Here is a 17084-nt window from a genome sequence, read left to right on the forward strand (position 1 = left end):
TTTAGTTTAAAAAATATTTATTATAGAAATGTACATTTAATTAGTTTTAAGGAATGTACTCAACAGTAGTGTTAACCTATATATTTCCTCCAGTTTGCAAACTTTACACCTTTAAGATATCTACAATGATAGTTTATTTACAAGTTTCGTAAGACGTCATCATCGCCAATACTGCAGACACGGTCACGATGTAATACTCTCACTTCTTCTCTTCATTTCACCCTGTACTTGTAGAAGGAGCACAGCGTGTGGGTGAAGTTCCATCCTAGCGCTAGTGACAGTCCATACAGGAGAATGAGAGGTGCAAATGGGTAGAGAAGAATGACTGTATTTTTCAAAAATGGCAATGCTGGAAAAGAAATCCAAATTATTTTTAAAAGAAGGAAATATGACTAATAAACGAACATTCTGAAAGACAGCTCTTACTACAACACGTGGGGCCAAAAAGGAATGTGTATTTTGGGTAAGATGATGCGACAGCCAGCCAGAACTATCCTACTCTTGCTACTCTTCTGTGTTGCTTCCTCCTCATTCACAGCTGTGAAGAAACCGAGCAGAGGCATGATTTCACCACAAAGGCTGAGTGAGAAGCAAATCCAGGACTAAGAGATTAAGAGCGAGGGACAAGCATCACAAATATTAATAAAACAGTGAATTTAAACCTGTGACTGCTTCAAAAGCCTCTAAGAGTCCATCTACAGGTAGCAACTGAGATGGATATTATAGGAAAAAGCAACTCTCAGCGATTTGAGATTTCCCAGGGTAGCCAGCGTTATCCCTCCACCTTGAGGGGTGAGATCTCTCACTAAAACTATCAAATATAAAATCTGTCCCCAGATAGCCACGTTTCTTTCCTGCTCACTGCTTACTTCATGCGTTCTAACCTAAATATTTCTCATCCAGCAAGTCCCCAAACTGAACGCGAGCTGTACGCAAAGAAACTGTTCTAACTGCAGGGAGTTACCAGGAGGGTGATCAACAGTCCACTCAGAGAAACCACAATGGTGCGCTGTGCTGATCACAATTTAGAACTTTCTCAAAACACGTGAAAACTCAGTAGAAACCTGAACATAACATGTCACAAACATCTCCCCTGAACTAGAGAAAGGACTCCCAATGCCCCAAATGAGGTATTATAATTAGAGGGGGGCTCAGTGGTCCCTGGCAAAGCAGCAAGGAGGTGGAGTGGGAACAAGGGCTCTGACCAGAGGAGCCAGTCCTATGTTGAGTCCGAGTGGTCTGTATTTACCGTGAGGTCCTGGCTACCCAGAGTGACGAGAAAGGAAGGGCTAAAAACAACACAACGCTCACAAATCATCATCAGATCTCTAGATTTAACTTAGCTCTATTTAATGGAGATCATTTCCCAACATAAATGAAGAGTAATGTAAATATGTTTCCCATTCATATTAAGAAAAATGAACTGGGAGCAGGTTTTAACAATAAGTTTGCAAACATATCCTGAGGTCAAGAGAAGTCTGGCCTGATCTTCTGTGATCATCTACAGAACCATACAATGATCATAAAAACAGAAAACAAGGCAAGGGTTTTAAATATACTCAAGTTCATATACCTATGTGCCAGACACGAGGCCCAACCCTTTCCTCACTCTAACCTGCTGCTGGTAACCTAGGACCCCAGAGCCTGGGAGAAAAAGAGGAAACTGATGGTGAGTTCCTGCAAGTAACTTGGAGATAATCAATATGGGTTAACATGGTTCCTTGAAATTATAAAATTTGTTATATATCAGCCATGCCACTTTCTAGCTGCATGACCATTGGCAAATTACTTAATCTCTCTGGGCCTGTCCCCTCATTTGAAAAATGGGGATAAGTAAACCTATATAAAAAAATTGTGAAGATTAAATGAGATAACTCATATAAAATACTTGGGACAGTACCTGAAAGCGCTCCAATAAAGGAAGCTAATTGTTTTACAATTGTGCTACAACTTTTCACCTCCCTGTTACGTTTTCAGTCGACCAAAAAAAGTAATTACTTACCACTGTATCCTAGGAAGGTTACATAGATATAATAGCCAACTGCAACCAACCATAAGGTATTTCCAACTAAATATCCAATAAATGTGTCTGTTAGGATAACATCTGTGAAAGAGATGCATACAATGAATCTCTTTTCAGTGCGTACAATGAAGACTTTTTGATAATCTCTTCGGAAGTAACTGTTACTTACGGTTAATGAAAAAAAGCTGGATAAAATGCAGAATGACTAGGAGAGGATAAAAAGCATTCAGATGCACATCGAAGGCATAGCCCCACTCCACATCGTAGTCTCTGCTTTGCCGTTTCACTAAATACTTGTTAGAGATAAACCTGAAGAAAAGTTAAAATTTCTTTCATAATACAATAAAGTTAATTCTATAAATATTTACTGACTACCTTCTAGGTACCAAACGCTATTCTAGATACCAGAGATATAGCTGTAAACAAAACAGACAAAAATCTGTGCCTTCAATCTAGTGGGAGTAGACTGACAAAAATATAAATATATGTCAGATGGTACTATGAAGAAAAATAAAGCAGAAAAGGATAAAGAATACAAAGTTGAGGGGCCAGCCCAGTGGTGCAGTGGTTAAGTTCATGCACTGCACTTTGGGGGCCTGGGGTTCATGGGTTCAGATCCCAGGTGCAGGCCTACACACTGCTTGTTAAGCCATGCTCTGGAGGCATCCCACATACAAAACAGAGGAAGACTGGCACAGATGTTGGCTCAGGGCCAGTCCTCCTCACCAAAAAAAGAAAAAAGAATACAAAGTTGAAAAGCAATGTTAAATATGACGGTCATAAGAAAGTAACGTGTGTAAAGGCCAAAGGGCAGTGATAGGAATTACCGGGGGCAGAGCATTCTAGGCAGAGGACAGTCTGTGTATGGACAGAGAGGTGTGGTAGAGTACAAAGAAGGTGGCAGGAGGCCTGGCATGTTTGAGGAATGAGTGAGGAGACCAGTGTGTCTGGAACAAGTGAGAAGAGCAGCAAGAAACAAAATCAGAAAACAAACAGGAAGCTAGGTCTTATAGAGCCTGTGGCCATTTTAAGACCTTTGGCTTTTATTCTTGGTGAAATAAGAAGTCACCGTGGAGTTCCCAGAAGTGTTGGACTTACTAGTTTGACAGGGTTCCTCTGGCAGCCGATCTGAGAACAGACTATAGGGACAAAAGTGGAAGTGGAGAGGCAAGCTGGGAGGCTACTGCGAGTAAGAGATGCCCAGGATGGTAGGAGTGGAGGTGGTGACATGTGGGAAGGCAGAGCCAACAGGATTCATTTAAGTACTGGATGTGGAGTATGAGAAAAAAAGAAGAGTCAAGGACGACTGGGAGATTTGTGCCTTAAACAAATGGAAAACTGAGGTGCCATTAACTGAGGTGGGGATGGCTGCAGAAAGTGGTTTTGGGGCAGGACGGAGAGCACAGGAGTTTGGATTTGGACCTATGTTGTGTAGAGAAAGAAGTATATATAAAGTCTACAGTTTAAAGGAGAGATACTAACTGGAGATATAAACTCATCGGTGTGTAAATGATACTCAAAATCCCTGGACCTGAATGAAATCACCCAATGAAAGAACGTAGAGAGAGGATATGTTCAGGGCCTAAGACCTGGGTCACGCCCCTATTAGAGGTCAGGGAATCAGGAGGAACCAGTAAAGAATGGCAGTGACATATCTACCATGAGAACAATTATTCAAGCCCATGTCACTGTTACACAGCATGGCCTGTTCATTGAGTTAACGATGAATGAATGAAAAGTAAAATATGCAGGTAATAGGAAAATTGATCTTCAAAGGAAAAGAACAAAAAGGGTCATTTATATTATAGACACAGCTGTGGGAGTTCAATGGACCCTTATATGTATGATTTCAAGGATACACTTAAGAAAATGCTATGCCTATGGTGGAAATAAAAATAGAAAAAATAAACGAGGAAGAGCATGGTATAGTACTAATAAAACAGTCCTGTACTCAGTTATCTGAAAATGTCAAAATAATAAAGCTTTGCTTGAACAAACTGGAACTTACCAAAACATCTTCCATTTTAGCCAAGAACGTGTGCCATTAAAATGAATACAATAAGGGTAGCCACAGTGTGGCACCCTCCTGGGACACTCCCCCCACCATACACACAAGCCCAGACACACTCCAGCTCCAGCTGTCTCGACAAGGTGGCCCTGGCACAGCACACCCCAGGACCTCTGGCCTGTGCCCACTCTAGCTCCTGCCATCCCGTCAGGGTGGCCCCGGCATGAAGCACCCCAGGACACCCCCAGCCTGTGTCTACTCCAGCTCCAGCTCTCTCACCATGATGGCCTGGATGTGGTGGAGGAGCACAATGAGAACTTCAACAAAGAGTTAGAAATTATAAGAAAGAACCAATCAGAGCTCAAGAATACAGTAACTGAAATGAAATATACACTAAAGGGAATCAACATCAGATTAGATGATACAGAAGAACAGATCAGTGATCTAGAAGACAGAATAATGGAAATCTCCCAAAGAGAACAGCAAAAAAAAAAAAAAAGAATTCTGAAAAATGAAAATAGTTTAAGGAGCCTCTGGGACAACATCAAGCATACTAACATCCACATTATCGGTCTTCCAGAAGGAGACGAGAGAAAGCAGCAGGAAACTTACTTGAAGAAATAGTGGCTGAAAACTTCCCCAGTCTGGGAAAGGAAACAGACGTTCAGGTCCAGAAAGCACAGAAAGTCCCAAACAAGATGAACTCAAAGAGACCCACACCGAGACATATTACAATTAAAATGGCAAAAGTTAAAGAGAAGGAGACAATCTTAAAGGCAGCAAGAAAAAACAGGAAGTCACATACCAGGGAACCATTGTAAGACTGTCAACTGATTTTTTAGCACAAACTTTGCAAGCTGGAAGGGTGTGGCATGATATATTTAAGGTGATGAAAGGAAAAAACTTAGAACCAAGAATACTTGACCTGGCAAGGTTATCATTCAGAATTGAAGGAGAGAGAAAGAGCTTCCCAGACAAGCAAAAACTAAAAGAATTCATCACCACTAAACAAGTCTTACAAGAAATGTTAAAGGGTTGTCTTTAAGCAGGAAAAAAAAGCCATAAGTAGAAACGAGAAAACATATAAAAGAAAGAAATATTTAGTAAAAGCAGTGGATAAACCACTTAAAAAGCTAGTATGAAGGTTAAAAGACAAAAGTAGTAAAATTACCTATAACTACAATAAGCAGTTAAGGATACACAAGATAAAAAAATGTAAAATATGTCAAAAACATAAAACATGGGGAGGGGCGTAAACGTAGTGATTTTAGAATGAGTTCGAACTTCAGTGATTATCTCCTTAAAACAGACTGCTATATATATACACATGTATGTATGTGTGTAGGTTGATATATATGAACCCATGGTAACCATAAACCAAAAATCTATAATAAACACACAAAAAATTAAGAGAAAGGAATCCAAACATAATGCTAAAGAAGACCATCAAACCATAAGGGAAGAGACCAAAAGACAAGAAGAACAGAGGAAAACTACAAAAACAACCAGAAAACAACTAACAAAATGGCAATTAGTACATACCTATAAATAAATACGTGAAATATAAAGAGACTAAACGCTCCAATCAAAAGACACAGAGAGGCTGAATGGATTTTTAAAAACAAGACCCATCTATATGTTGCCTACGAGAGACTCACTTCAGGTCTAGAGACACACAAAGACTGAAAGTGAAGGGATGGAAAAAGAAATTCCATGCAAATAAAAATGAAAAGCAAGATGGGGTAGCAATATGCACGTCACACAAAATAGACTTAAAAAGACTGTAACAAAAGACAAAGAAGGGCATTACATAATGATAAAGGGGTCAATAAAAGAAGAGGATATAACATTCATAAGTATTTATACATCCAACATAGGTGCACCTAAATATACAAAGCAAATATTAACAGACATAAAGGGAGAAACTGACAGTAATACAGTAATAGTAGGGGACTTAACAGCTCACTTACATCAACGGATAGATCATTCAGACAGAAAATCAATAGGAAACATTGGCCTTACATGATGCATTAGACCAGATGGACTTAATAGATATATACAGAACATTTCATTCCAAAATGGCAGAATACACATTCTTTTCAAGTGCACATAGAACATTCTCAAGGACAGACCACGTTAGGCCACAAAATAAGTCAATAAATTTAAGAAGACTGAAATCATATCAAGTATCTTTCCAACCACAACAGCATGAAACTAGAAATCAATTACAAGAAGAAAACTGGAAAAAAACACAAACATGTAAAGATCAAACAACATGCTACTAAACAAGTCAATGAAGAGATCAAAGAGGAAATGAAAAAAACACCTTGAGACAAATGGAAACACAACGTTCCAAAATCTTTGGGACATAGCAAAAGCAGTTCTAAGAGGGAAGTCCATAGCAATACAGGCTTACCTCAAAAACAAGAAAAAAATCCCAAGTAATCTAACTTTACACCTAAAAGGAACTGGAAAAAGAATAACAAAGTCCTAAGTTAATAGAAAAAAGGAAATAATAAAGATCAGAGTGGAAATAAATGAAATAGAGACTAAGACAACAATAGAAAAGATCATGAAACTAAAAGCTGGTTCCTTGAAAAGATAAATAAAATCAATACACCTTTAGCCAGATTCATCAAGAAAAAAAGAGCAGCCAAATAAATAAAACCAGAAATGAAACAGGAGAAGTTACAACTGACACCACAAAAATACAAAAGACCATAAGAGACTACTATGAACAATTATACGCCAACAAATTGGAAAACCCAGAAGAAATGAATAAATTCCTAGAAGCAAACAACATGCCAAGACTAAATCATGAAGAAATGAAAATTCTGAATAGACTGATTAAAGGAACGAAATTGAATCAGTAATTTAAAAATTCCTCCAAAACAAGGGCCAACTCAGGTGGCCAAGTGGTTAAGTTTGACGCACTCTGCTTTGGTGGTCTGGGTTGAGTTCCTGGGTGCAGGCCTATACCACTCCTCAGTGGGCATGCTGTGGCGGTAGCTCACAAACAAAAAAAGAAAGACTGGCAACAGATGTTAGTTCAGGGAAAATCTTCCTCAGCTAAAAAACAAAAACTTAACTCCCAAGAAACAGAAGTTCAGGACCAGAAGGCTCCACAGGTGAATTCTACCAAACATTTAAAGAAGAGTTAATACCTATCCTCCTCAACTTATTCCAAAAAATTAAAGAGGACGGAGTGCATATAAACTCATTTTACAAGGCCAGCATTACCCTGATACCCAAACCAGACAAATGCACCACAAAAAAAGAAAATTATAGGCCAATATCCCTGATGAACATAGATGCAAAAATCCTCAACAAGATATAAGCAAGCTGAATTCAACAATATATTAAAAGGATGATACACCATGATCAAGTGGGATTTATCCAGGGATGTAAGCATGGTTCAACATCCACAAATCAATTAACGTGATACAGCACATTAACAAAAAGGATAAAAATCAAATGATCATCTCAATAGACACAGGAAAAGCATTTGAAAAAATTCAACATCCATTTAGGATAAACACTCTCAACAAAGTGGGTACAGAAGGAATGTACCTCAACATAATAAAGGCCATATATAACAAACCCACAGCTAACGTCATACTCAATGGTGAAAAGCTTAAAGCATTTCCTCAAAGATCAGGAACAAGAGAGAAATGTCTACTCTTGCCATATATATTCAACATAGTATTGGAAGTCCTAGCCAGAGCAATTAAACAAGAAAAAGAAAGAAAAGGATCCAAATTGGAAAGAAAGAAGTAAAACTGTCACTATTTGCAGATGACATGACATTACATATAGAAAACTCTAAAGACTCCACCAAAAAACTATTAGAACTAGTAAACAAATTCAATAAAGTTGCAGGATACAACTGTAAAATTAATATGCAGAAATTGGCAGTGGTTCTATACACTAATAACAAACTATCAGAAAGAGAAATTATGAAAAAATCCCATTTACAATTGCATCAAAAAGAATAAAATACCTACGAATAAATTTAACCAAGGAGGTGAAAGACCCACACTCTGAAAACTATAAGACACCGATGAAATAAACTGAAGAAGACACAAATAAATGGGAAGATATATCATGCTCATGGATTGGAAGAATTAATATAGTTAAAATGTCAATGCCACCCAAAGCAACCTACAGATTCAAGGCAATCCCCACCAAAATACCAGTGGCATTCTTTACAGAACTAGAACATAAGATCCTAAAATTTGTATGGGACCACAACAGACCCTGAATATCCAAAGCAATCTTAGGAAAGAAGAACAAAGTTGGGGTTATCATGCTCCCTGGTTTCAAACTATACAACAAAGCTTAGTAATGAAAACAGTATGGTACTGGCACAAAAACAGACACATAGATCAGTGGAATAGAGAGCCTAGAAATAAACCCATGCATATATGGTCAATTAATCCATGACACAGAAGGCAAGAACGTACAATGGGGAAAAGACAATCTCTTCAACAAACGGTGTTGGGAAAACTGGACAGTTACATGCAAAAAAATGAAACTGGACTACTATCTTACATAAATTCAAAATGTATTAAAGACTTGAATGTAAGATCTGATACCATAAAACTCCTAGAAGAAAACAGGGCAGTAAGCTCTTTCATATTACTCCTAGCATTATTTTTCTGGACCAGTCTCCTCAGGCAAGGGCAACAAAAGCAAAAATAAACAAATGGGAGTACATCAAACTAAAAATCTTTTGCACAGCAAAGGAAACTATCAAGAAAATGAAAAGGCAATCTACTGAATGGGAAAAGATACTTGCAAATCATACATTCAACAAGCGGTTAATTTCCAAAATACTTAAAAAAACTTACACAACTTCCTATCAAAAAAACAAACAAACTGATTAAACAAGGGGCAGAGGACTTAGATATTTTTCTAAAGAAGACATACAGATAGGCAACAGGCACATTAAAAGATGCTTAATATCACTAATCATCAGGGAAATGCAAATCAATCACAATGAGATACCACCTCCAACCTATCAGAATGGCTATTATCAAGAAGACAGGGGCTGGCCCCGTGGCTGAGTGGTTAAGTTTTCACGCTCCACTTCAGCAGCCCAGGGTTTTGCCAGTTGGGATCCTGGCCTCAGACACGGCACTGCTCATCAGGTCATGTTGAGGCGGCATTCCATATATAGCACAACCACAACTAGAACATACAACTCACAACTAGATATAGGCACTCACAACTAGAATATACAACTATGTACTGGGGAGGTTTGGGGAGAAAAAAGAAAGATCAGCAACAGATGTTAGTGCAGGTGCCAATCTTAATAAAAAAAAAAAGACAAAAAATAAGTGTTGGAGAGGATGTGGAGAAAAGGGAACCCTTATACACTGTTGGTGGGAATGTAAACTGGTGCAGCCACAATGGAAAACCGTATGGAAATTACTCAAAAAATTAAAAGTAGAACTACCATGTGACCTAGCAATTCCACTTCTGGGTATTTATCTGAAGAAAATGAGAATACTAAATTTAAGAGATGAGGTGACATCAGCAACATGGCGGAGTGGGTTGTTCCCTTTATCTCTTCCCCTTTGAACTGCAACTAAATGGACATTCATGGATCAACAGAGGATACCCAAACAGCACAACAGGACTCCTGAGAGACCCATGTGGCTATACATCTGAAGGTGGATGGACTACTGCCAGGGAGGAGGTGGAGATTGGTAAGCACTCTACAGTGCCCCCGGCAGCCCTGTGCCCTTGTGTGATTGCTCTCCTGGCTGAAGCACCCATAGCACAGGTGCAGCCCCAAGGGTGGGAGCACACCTCTGCATGACTGCAGGAACAGGTGACAGCAGCCCTGAGCCCCCAGGGGATTGGTTTCCCGTCTGGTGGGAGAGCCTGCAGTGCCACCATGGCCCCTGGGGAGCAGCCCATGCTCAGACTCAATGGGGAGACCCTGCCCACCAAGCACAATGGCCAGTGCAACCTAGGAGGAGACGGTGGCAGATCTGCACACCCAGGTGAACGAGTTCCTGGCTGCCATGAATGCCCATAGTACTGCTGCAGCCCCAAAGGGAGGAGCGCATCTTGACAGGACTGTGGGAACAGGTGGCAGCAGCCATGACTCCACACATGATTGCTCTCCCATTCAGTGGGAAAGCCCACAGGGCTGCTCCAGTCCCAAGGAGTAGCCCAGGCTCAGACAGGCACAGCTGACTGGGATCACAGTGGGCACAGAATTCACAGCTTCTGCCTCCACCCCCTTAGTGGTGGCAGGTGGAATCTGCGACCAGATACTATCACTAGGGAAAGGCACAAATCCACTCCATCAAACACTATGAGGAAGTATATTAATACTCCAGACCAGGAGGAAAAAACAAACACCCAGAAATCAATCCTGAAGGCACAGAAATGTACAACCTAAATGACAGAGAATTCAAAACAGCTACCATAAAAAAACTCAACGAGGGGCTGGCCCTGTGGCTGAGTGGTTAAGTTTGCCTGCTCCACTTCAGCAGCCCAGGATTTCACTGGTTCGGATACTGGACATGGCACCACTCATCAAGCCATGCTGATGTGGTGTCTCACATAGCACAACCAGAAGGACCTACAAGTAGAATATACAGCTATGTACTGGGGGGCTTTGAGGAGAAGAAAAAGAAGAAAGGGGAAAAAAGAAGATTGGCAACAGATCTTAGCTCAATTGCCAATCTCTAAAAGAAAAAACCTCAATGAGTTACAAGAGAATTCAGAAAGACAGTTCAATGAAATCAGGGAGAAAAGGAATGAACAGAGGGAATTCTTCACAAAAGAGATTGAAACTACAAATAACCAATCAGAAATGTTGGAGATGAAAAACACAATGAATGAGAAAAAAGAAAAATCTGGAGTCCTTAAATAACAGAGCTGATATTCTGGAGGACAGAATTAGCAATTTAGAGGAGAAAAATATAGAAATGCTTCAGATAGAGGAAGAGAGAACTAAGACTAAAAAGAAATGAAGACATTCTCCAAGAAATATCCGACTCAATTAGGAAATGCAACATAAGGATTAGAAGTATTCCAGAGGGAGAAGGAAGAGAGAAAGGAGCAGAGGGCTTGTTCAAAGAAACAATAGCTGAGAACTTCCCAAACCTGGGGAAGGAACTGGAATTACAAGTAAAAGAAGCTAATAGAACTCCTAACTACATCAATGTACAAAGAACAAGGCATATATCAGTAAAACTGGCAAAAGTGTATGACAGAAAAATATTAAGGGCAGCAAGGCAGAAGAAAATAATCTACAAAGAAACCCCTATTTAGGCTTTCAGCAGATTTCTCAGCAGAAACCTTAAAGGCTAGGAGAGATATATTCAAAATTCTGAAAGACAAAAACCTTCAGCCAAGAATACTCTATCCAGCAAAAATATCCTTCAGCTATGATGGAGAAATCAAAACTTTCCCAGATAGAAAAATGCTAAGGGAGTTCACTGCCACAAGACCATCACCCCCACCGACCCCCGTAAGACATGACCAAGAAGGCCTTCATATCTGAAAAAAAAAGGAAGGGTTTACAAGTCTTGAGCAAGGAAATAAGTAGGTGGTCAAAATCAGAAAATTGCAACTCTCTATGAGAACAGATTAGCAAACAATTATAACATTAACGATAAAGGAAAGGAAGACATCAAGAATAAATATAATCACTTCATTTCAACCACAAACTCACAATACAAAACGGACTAGTTGTGATAACAATAGCTTAGATGGGGAAGAGGATAGGTATGGAAACTGCTTAGGCTAAGAAAATAAAAGGCTATCAGAATATGGACTATCTCATCTATGAGATGTTTTATACAAACCTCATGGTAACCACTAAAGAAAAAATCAGAACAGAGACACAAATGATAAAGAGGAAACTGAAAAAGCCATCATAGAGAGCCACCAAACAGAACTGGCAGTCCAAAGTAAAGGGGATGAGAAATGAGGGAAATACAGAACAACTGGAAAACAAGTGATAAAATGGCAGCATTAAGCCCTCATACATCACTAATTACTCTAAATGTAAATGGATTGAATCCTCCAATCAAAAGACTCAGAGTAGCTGGATGGATTACAAAACAAGTCCCAACAATATGCTGCCTCCAGGAAACACATCTCAGCTCTAAAGACAAACACAGGCCCAGAGTGAAGGGATGTAAGACGATTCTCCAAGCCAATGACAAACAAAAGAAAGCAGGTGTTGCCATACTTATATCAGACAAAGTAGACTTCAAGATAAAAAAGGCAATGAGAGACAAAGAGGGGCAGTTTATAATGATAAAAGGGACACTCCACCAAGAGGACATAACCCTTATAAATATATATGCACCTAACACAGGAGCACCAAAGTGCATAAAGCAACTATTAACAAACCTAAAAGGAGAAATTAACAACAACACTATAATAGTAGGGGACTTCAACACCCCACTCACATCAATGGATAGATCATCCAGACACAAAGTCCACAAGGAAATAGTGGAACTAAACAAAAAACTAAAGCAGATGGACTTAAAAGAAATATATAGAACATTCCATCCAAAAACAGCAGAATACACATTCTTCTCCAGTGCACCTAGAACATTCTCAAAGATAGACCATATGCTGGGAAACAACACAAGCCTCAATAAATTTAAGAAGACTGAAATCAGATCAAGCATCTTTTCTGACCATAAGATTATGAAACTAGAAATCAACTATAAGAAAAAAGCTGGGAAAGCAACAAACACATGGAGACTAAACATGCTACTGAACAGTCAATGGATCAGTGAAGAAATTAAAGGAGAAATAAAAAAATATCTGGAGACAAATGAAAAATAACCATACCAACTCACATGGGATGAAGCAAAAGCAGTCCTAAGAGGGAAATTCATAGCAATACAGGCCCACCTTAACAAAAAAGAAAAATCTCAAATAAGCAATCTTAAACTACACCTAACAGAACTAGAAAAAGAAGAACAAACAAAGCCCAAAGTCAGCAGAAGGAGAGGAATAATAAAAATTAGAGCAGAAGTAAATGAAATTGACACCAAAAAAACAGTAGAAAAGATCGAGGTAACTAAGAGCTGATTCTTTGAGAATATAAATAAAATTGACAAACCCTTAGGCAGATTCACTAAGAAAAAAGAGAGAAGGCTCAAATCCATAAAATTAGAAATGAAAAAGGAGAAATTACAACAGATACCACAGAAATACAAAGGATTATAATAGTATGAAAAGCTACATGCCAACAAATTGGACAATCTAGAAGAAGTGGATAAATTCTTAGACTCATTCAACCTCCCAAAACTGAATCAAGAAGAAATAGAGAATCTCACTAAACCAATCACATGTAAAGAGATTGAAACAGTTATCAAAAATCTCCCAAAAAATAAAAGTCCAGGACCAGATGGCTTCTCAGGAGAATTCTAGCAAACATTCAAAAAAGATTTAGTACCTATCCTTCTCAAACTATTCCAAAAAATTGAAGAAGATGGAACACTTCCTAACACATTTTATGAGGTCAACATCACCCCGATCCCAAAGCCAGAGAAGGACAACACAAAGAAGGAAAATTACAAGCCAATATCGCTGATGAACACAGATGCAAAAATCCTCAACAAAATATTGGCAAACTTAATACAACAATACATTAAAAGGATCATACACCATGATCAAGTGGGATTTACACCAGGGACACAGGGATGGTTCAACATCTGCAAATCAATCAATAAGATACACCACATTAACAAAATGAGGAATAAAAACCACATGATCATCTGAATAGATGCAGAGAAAGCATTTGACAAGATCTAATCTCCATTTATGATAAAAACTCTCAATACAATGGGTATAGAAGGACAGTATCTCAATATAATAAAGGCCATATATGACAAACCCACAGCCAACATCATACTCACAGGGAAAAACTGAAAGCCATCCCTCTAATTCGAAGAGAGATATTCCTGCTATGTTCACCACAGCATTATTTACAATAGCCAAGATATGGAGGCAACCTAAGCATCTATCAATGGATGAATGGATAAAAAAGATGTATATACCATGGAATATTACTCAGTCATAAAAAAGAATGAAATTTTGCCATTTGTGACAACATGGATGGACCTGGAGAGTATTATGCTAAGTGAAGTAAGTCAGAGAAAAACAAATATCAGATGATTTCACTTATATGTGAAATCTAAAAAACAAAACAAATGAAGAAACTAAACAAAACAGAAACAGACTCATAAATACAGGAAACAAACTGGTGGTTACCAAGGTGGTGAGGGGTTAGAGAGCAGGTGAAATAAGTGAAGGCGATTGAAAGTACAAATTTCCAGTTATAAAATAAGGCTGGGGTATACAGGCATACCTCATTTTATTGCACTTCACTTTATTGCACTTTGCAGATATTGCATTTTTTACAAGACTTTCCACCATCAAAAATATTATGACTCACTGAAGGCTAAGATGATGGTTAGCATTTTTCAGGAATAAATTATTTTTTAATTAAGGTACTTACATTGCTTTTTAGACATAATGCTATCGCACACTTAACAGGCTACAGTATAGTGTAAACATAACTTTGTTATGCACTGGGAAACCAAAAAAATCCGTGTGACTACTTTACTGCAATACTCGCTTTACTGCGTTGGTCTGGAACTAAACCCATGATATCTCTGAGGTATGCCTGTAATGTACAGCATAGGGAACGTGGTCAATAACATTATAATAACTTTGTATGGTAACAGATGGTAACTAGACTTGTTGTGGTGATCATTTTGTAATGTATATAAATATCAAATCACTATGATGTACGTCTGAAACTAATAGGAAATACTGTATGCCAATTATACTTCAATTAAAAACTAACCAAAAAACCAGAAGTGGAGTAAGCATCTAGCTCACTACCCAAGAGTTCTCATTCTGTGGTCCTCCTCCTGCGGCTCCCTTTGCTTAAACAGCCACTTTCCAGGCTTCTGTCCTTAGTCAGAGTCTTGCCTCTAGAACAGAGACATTCTTCTGAGGGAGTTCGAGACAACTGCGGTTTTCACCTCCGACCTCCATAGTAATGATGCCAGGCATGTAGTCGTCTTGGCCCAGACTGCTGCAGGTTCACTGTCATCTACCCCAATGTCTACTGAACCATTACTTCCCCTAAATATTCAACAAGCCACCTGGACTCAACATGTCTGACACTGAGTGCTTCATCGGCACCTGCCACTTACTCCTAAGCTAAAAACTTGCAGGCCATCCCAAAGGAGGCCTCGGCCTCCTCCTCGTCCCTATCCTCGTCACATCCTGTCATCACAGACAGCTTCTAATCTCTCTCTCTCCTCTCTCTTCCTACGATCACCACGCCAGCCTGGGCCTTCTCTACTCTTGCACAGACCACCACAATGGTATCCAGCCTTGCCGCTCTTCTCCAGCTTCTCCTCCTCCACTGCCATAGAAAAGACTTTTCCTAAAGTGAATTTTACACTATTTCCTTACTTCAAAGCCTCTAAGCTGGCTAACTCTCCCCCACCCCATGAATGCAGCCTGAGATAAAGCCCAATTCTTTTTTCTCAATTGCATTTAAGGCCAATTTCTCTAGCCACATCTCTTTCCCAGCCACTCAGTGCCACCCTGCACTCCCAGACCTAGCAGGCTGTTCTGCACTTCTGTGCCCTCTCCCTTGGTGCCAGGAATCAAACACCCCATCTCCCTGAACACCTCCTCACGCTGTTCCTGTGGTGCCTCTGCGATGACCAGAACTGTGTGTCGTGATTTCTATTCCTAGGTCCTCACACAATTCATAACACAATGCACATTCTCAAAAATACGCTGAGTCCTTTTCTACTTAAGTCAAACTACGATACAGACTCATACTAAAGTTACTAAACCCTAGCATGACTTGGTTTCTGTAGCTCTCCACAGTCAAAGCGTTTATGGCAGGTTGATACAAACTAAACTATTTCTCTGAAAGCGTTATCTATCAACATTTTTTCATATACCATGTTTTCCATGGATATTTTGATAACGAATATGTGACATTAGTTAGCAGTATTATTTTCAGGTCAGATTTCAGAATTTTAGATTAATGATGCATAGCATTTATTGACTACTTAGCACATACAAAACCTGTAAGTGTACTAGTCAGAAGTCATAAAAGAAAATAAAATGGTATTATCAGAGGTTACAGTCTCAGAATTTTGTTTAAAATATTAATAGCTACCATTTATTGAGGACTTACTATTTGCCAGGTGCTTTTCATAGCACAATCTGCTCAAAGACCTTACAAAATAGATAATTAACTCCATTTTACAAAGGAGACTGGGACTGAGAATTCCACAGAATTGGCACCTAAACCCAGGTCTCTCTGTGATTAAAATGCTCCATAGTGTTTTCTCTGATATATAATGACCACCAAAACGACTCAACCACAGGCTCCCGACTGAGCTCACTCCCCATATCCATTCCCTCACCCAGCACGCCAACCACACAGGAGCACTGTTCCTGCGAGAAACTGAAAAACAAACGTGAGCTTTGTATTCAGTACACCACTGTTGTTAAAGCAAACCCAGACAAAGTCCCGCTGAGAACTCTTCCAGTAAAACCTCTGCGTGTGTGTGTGTGTGTCTCAGCAGGAAGGCACCAAAAGTTTAACAAAAAAAAAATCCTTTTTCAAGTGTACTTCATTAAAAGCCAAAGATTCAAAGATTCCACGAAATAACCCCCTAGATTTTACACACCTAAAAGTGACCCACTGACAAACGCAGCAGCAAAGTATGTCATGATCCAGACAACAGAAGCAGAATTGGCTAACTGCATAATATTTCTGCAAAATCAGGGATTTTATTATTATGATATAGTCATTACTTCAATTTACTTATTTGCTGCACTTTGACAATCCAGACCATCCTTTAGAGTACTTTCTGATACAAGCATCAACACAGCAGGACAAGTTATAATAATCTTGGCAGTCAAAACCCATGTTTTCATTCATTTATCTTGTTTCACTTTCCATCAGCTACTATACTTCTGAAGCAAGCAAATGAAGGCTCAAAGCAGCATCTGAAAAACCAC

At 39.1% G+C, this 17084-nt stretch overlaps 1 protein-coding gene across 3 annotated transcripts in view; it reads right to left on the reverse strand.

Moving 5' to 3' along the window:
- Nucleotides 1-17084, reverse strand: part of UNC50 (unc-50 inner nuclear membrane RNA binding protein) — a 20151-nt gene continuing 3067 nt past the window's right edge. Inside the window, exons 4-6 of one of the 3 annotated variants that reach the window (XM_023618606.2) lie at nt 2193-2332; nt 2003-2104; nt 1-349 (exon numbers count right to left, since the gene is read on the reverse strand). In XM_023618606.2, coding sequence (XP_023474374.2) covers nt 213-349; nt 2003-2104; nt 2193-2332 — 379 coding nt within the window. In that variant the 3' untranslated portion in view covers nt 1-212. Of the gene's footprint in view, nt 539-2002; nt 2105-2192; nt 2333-17084 lie in introns of all 3 variants that reach the window. The other 2 variants (XM_023618607.2, XM_023618608.2) reach the window with 2 other exon arrangements.

Source organism: Equus caballus, chromosome 15, assembly GCF_041296265.1.
Source record: "Equus caballus isolate H_3958 breed thoroughbred chromosome 15, TB-T2T, whole genome shotgun sequence".
In the NCBI taxonomy this organism is placed as follows: domain Eukaryota; kingdom Metazoa; phylum Chordata; class Mammalia; order Perissodactyla; family Equidae; genus Equus; species Equus caballus.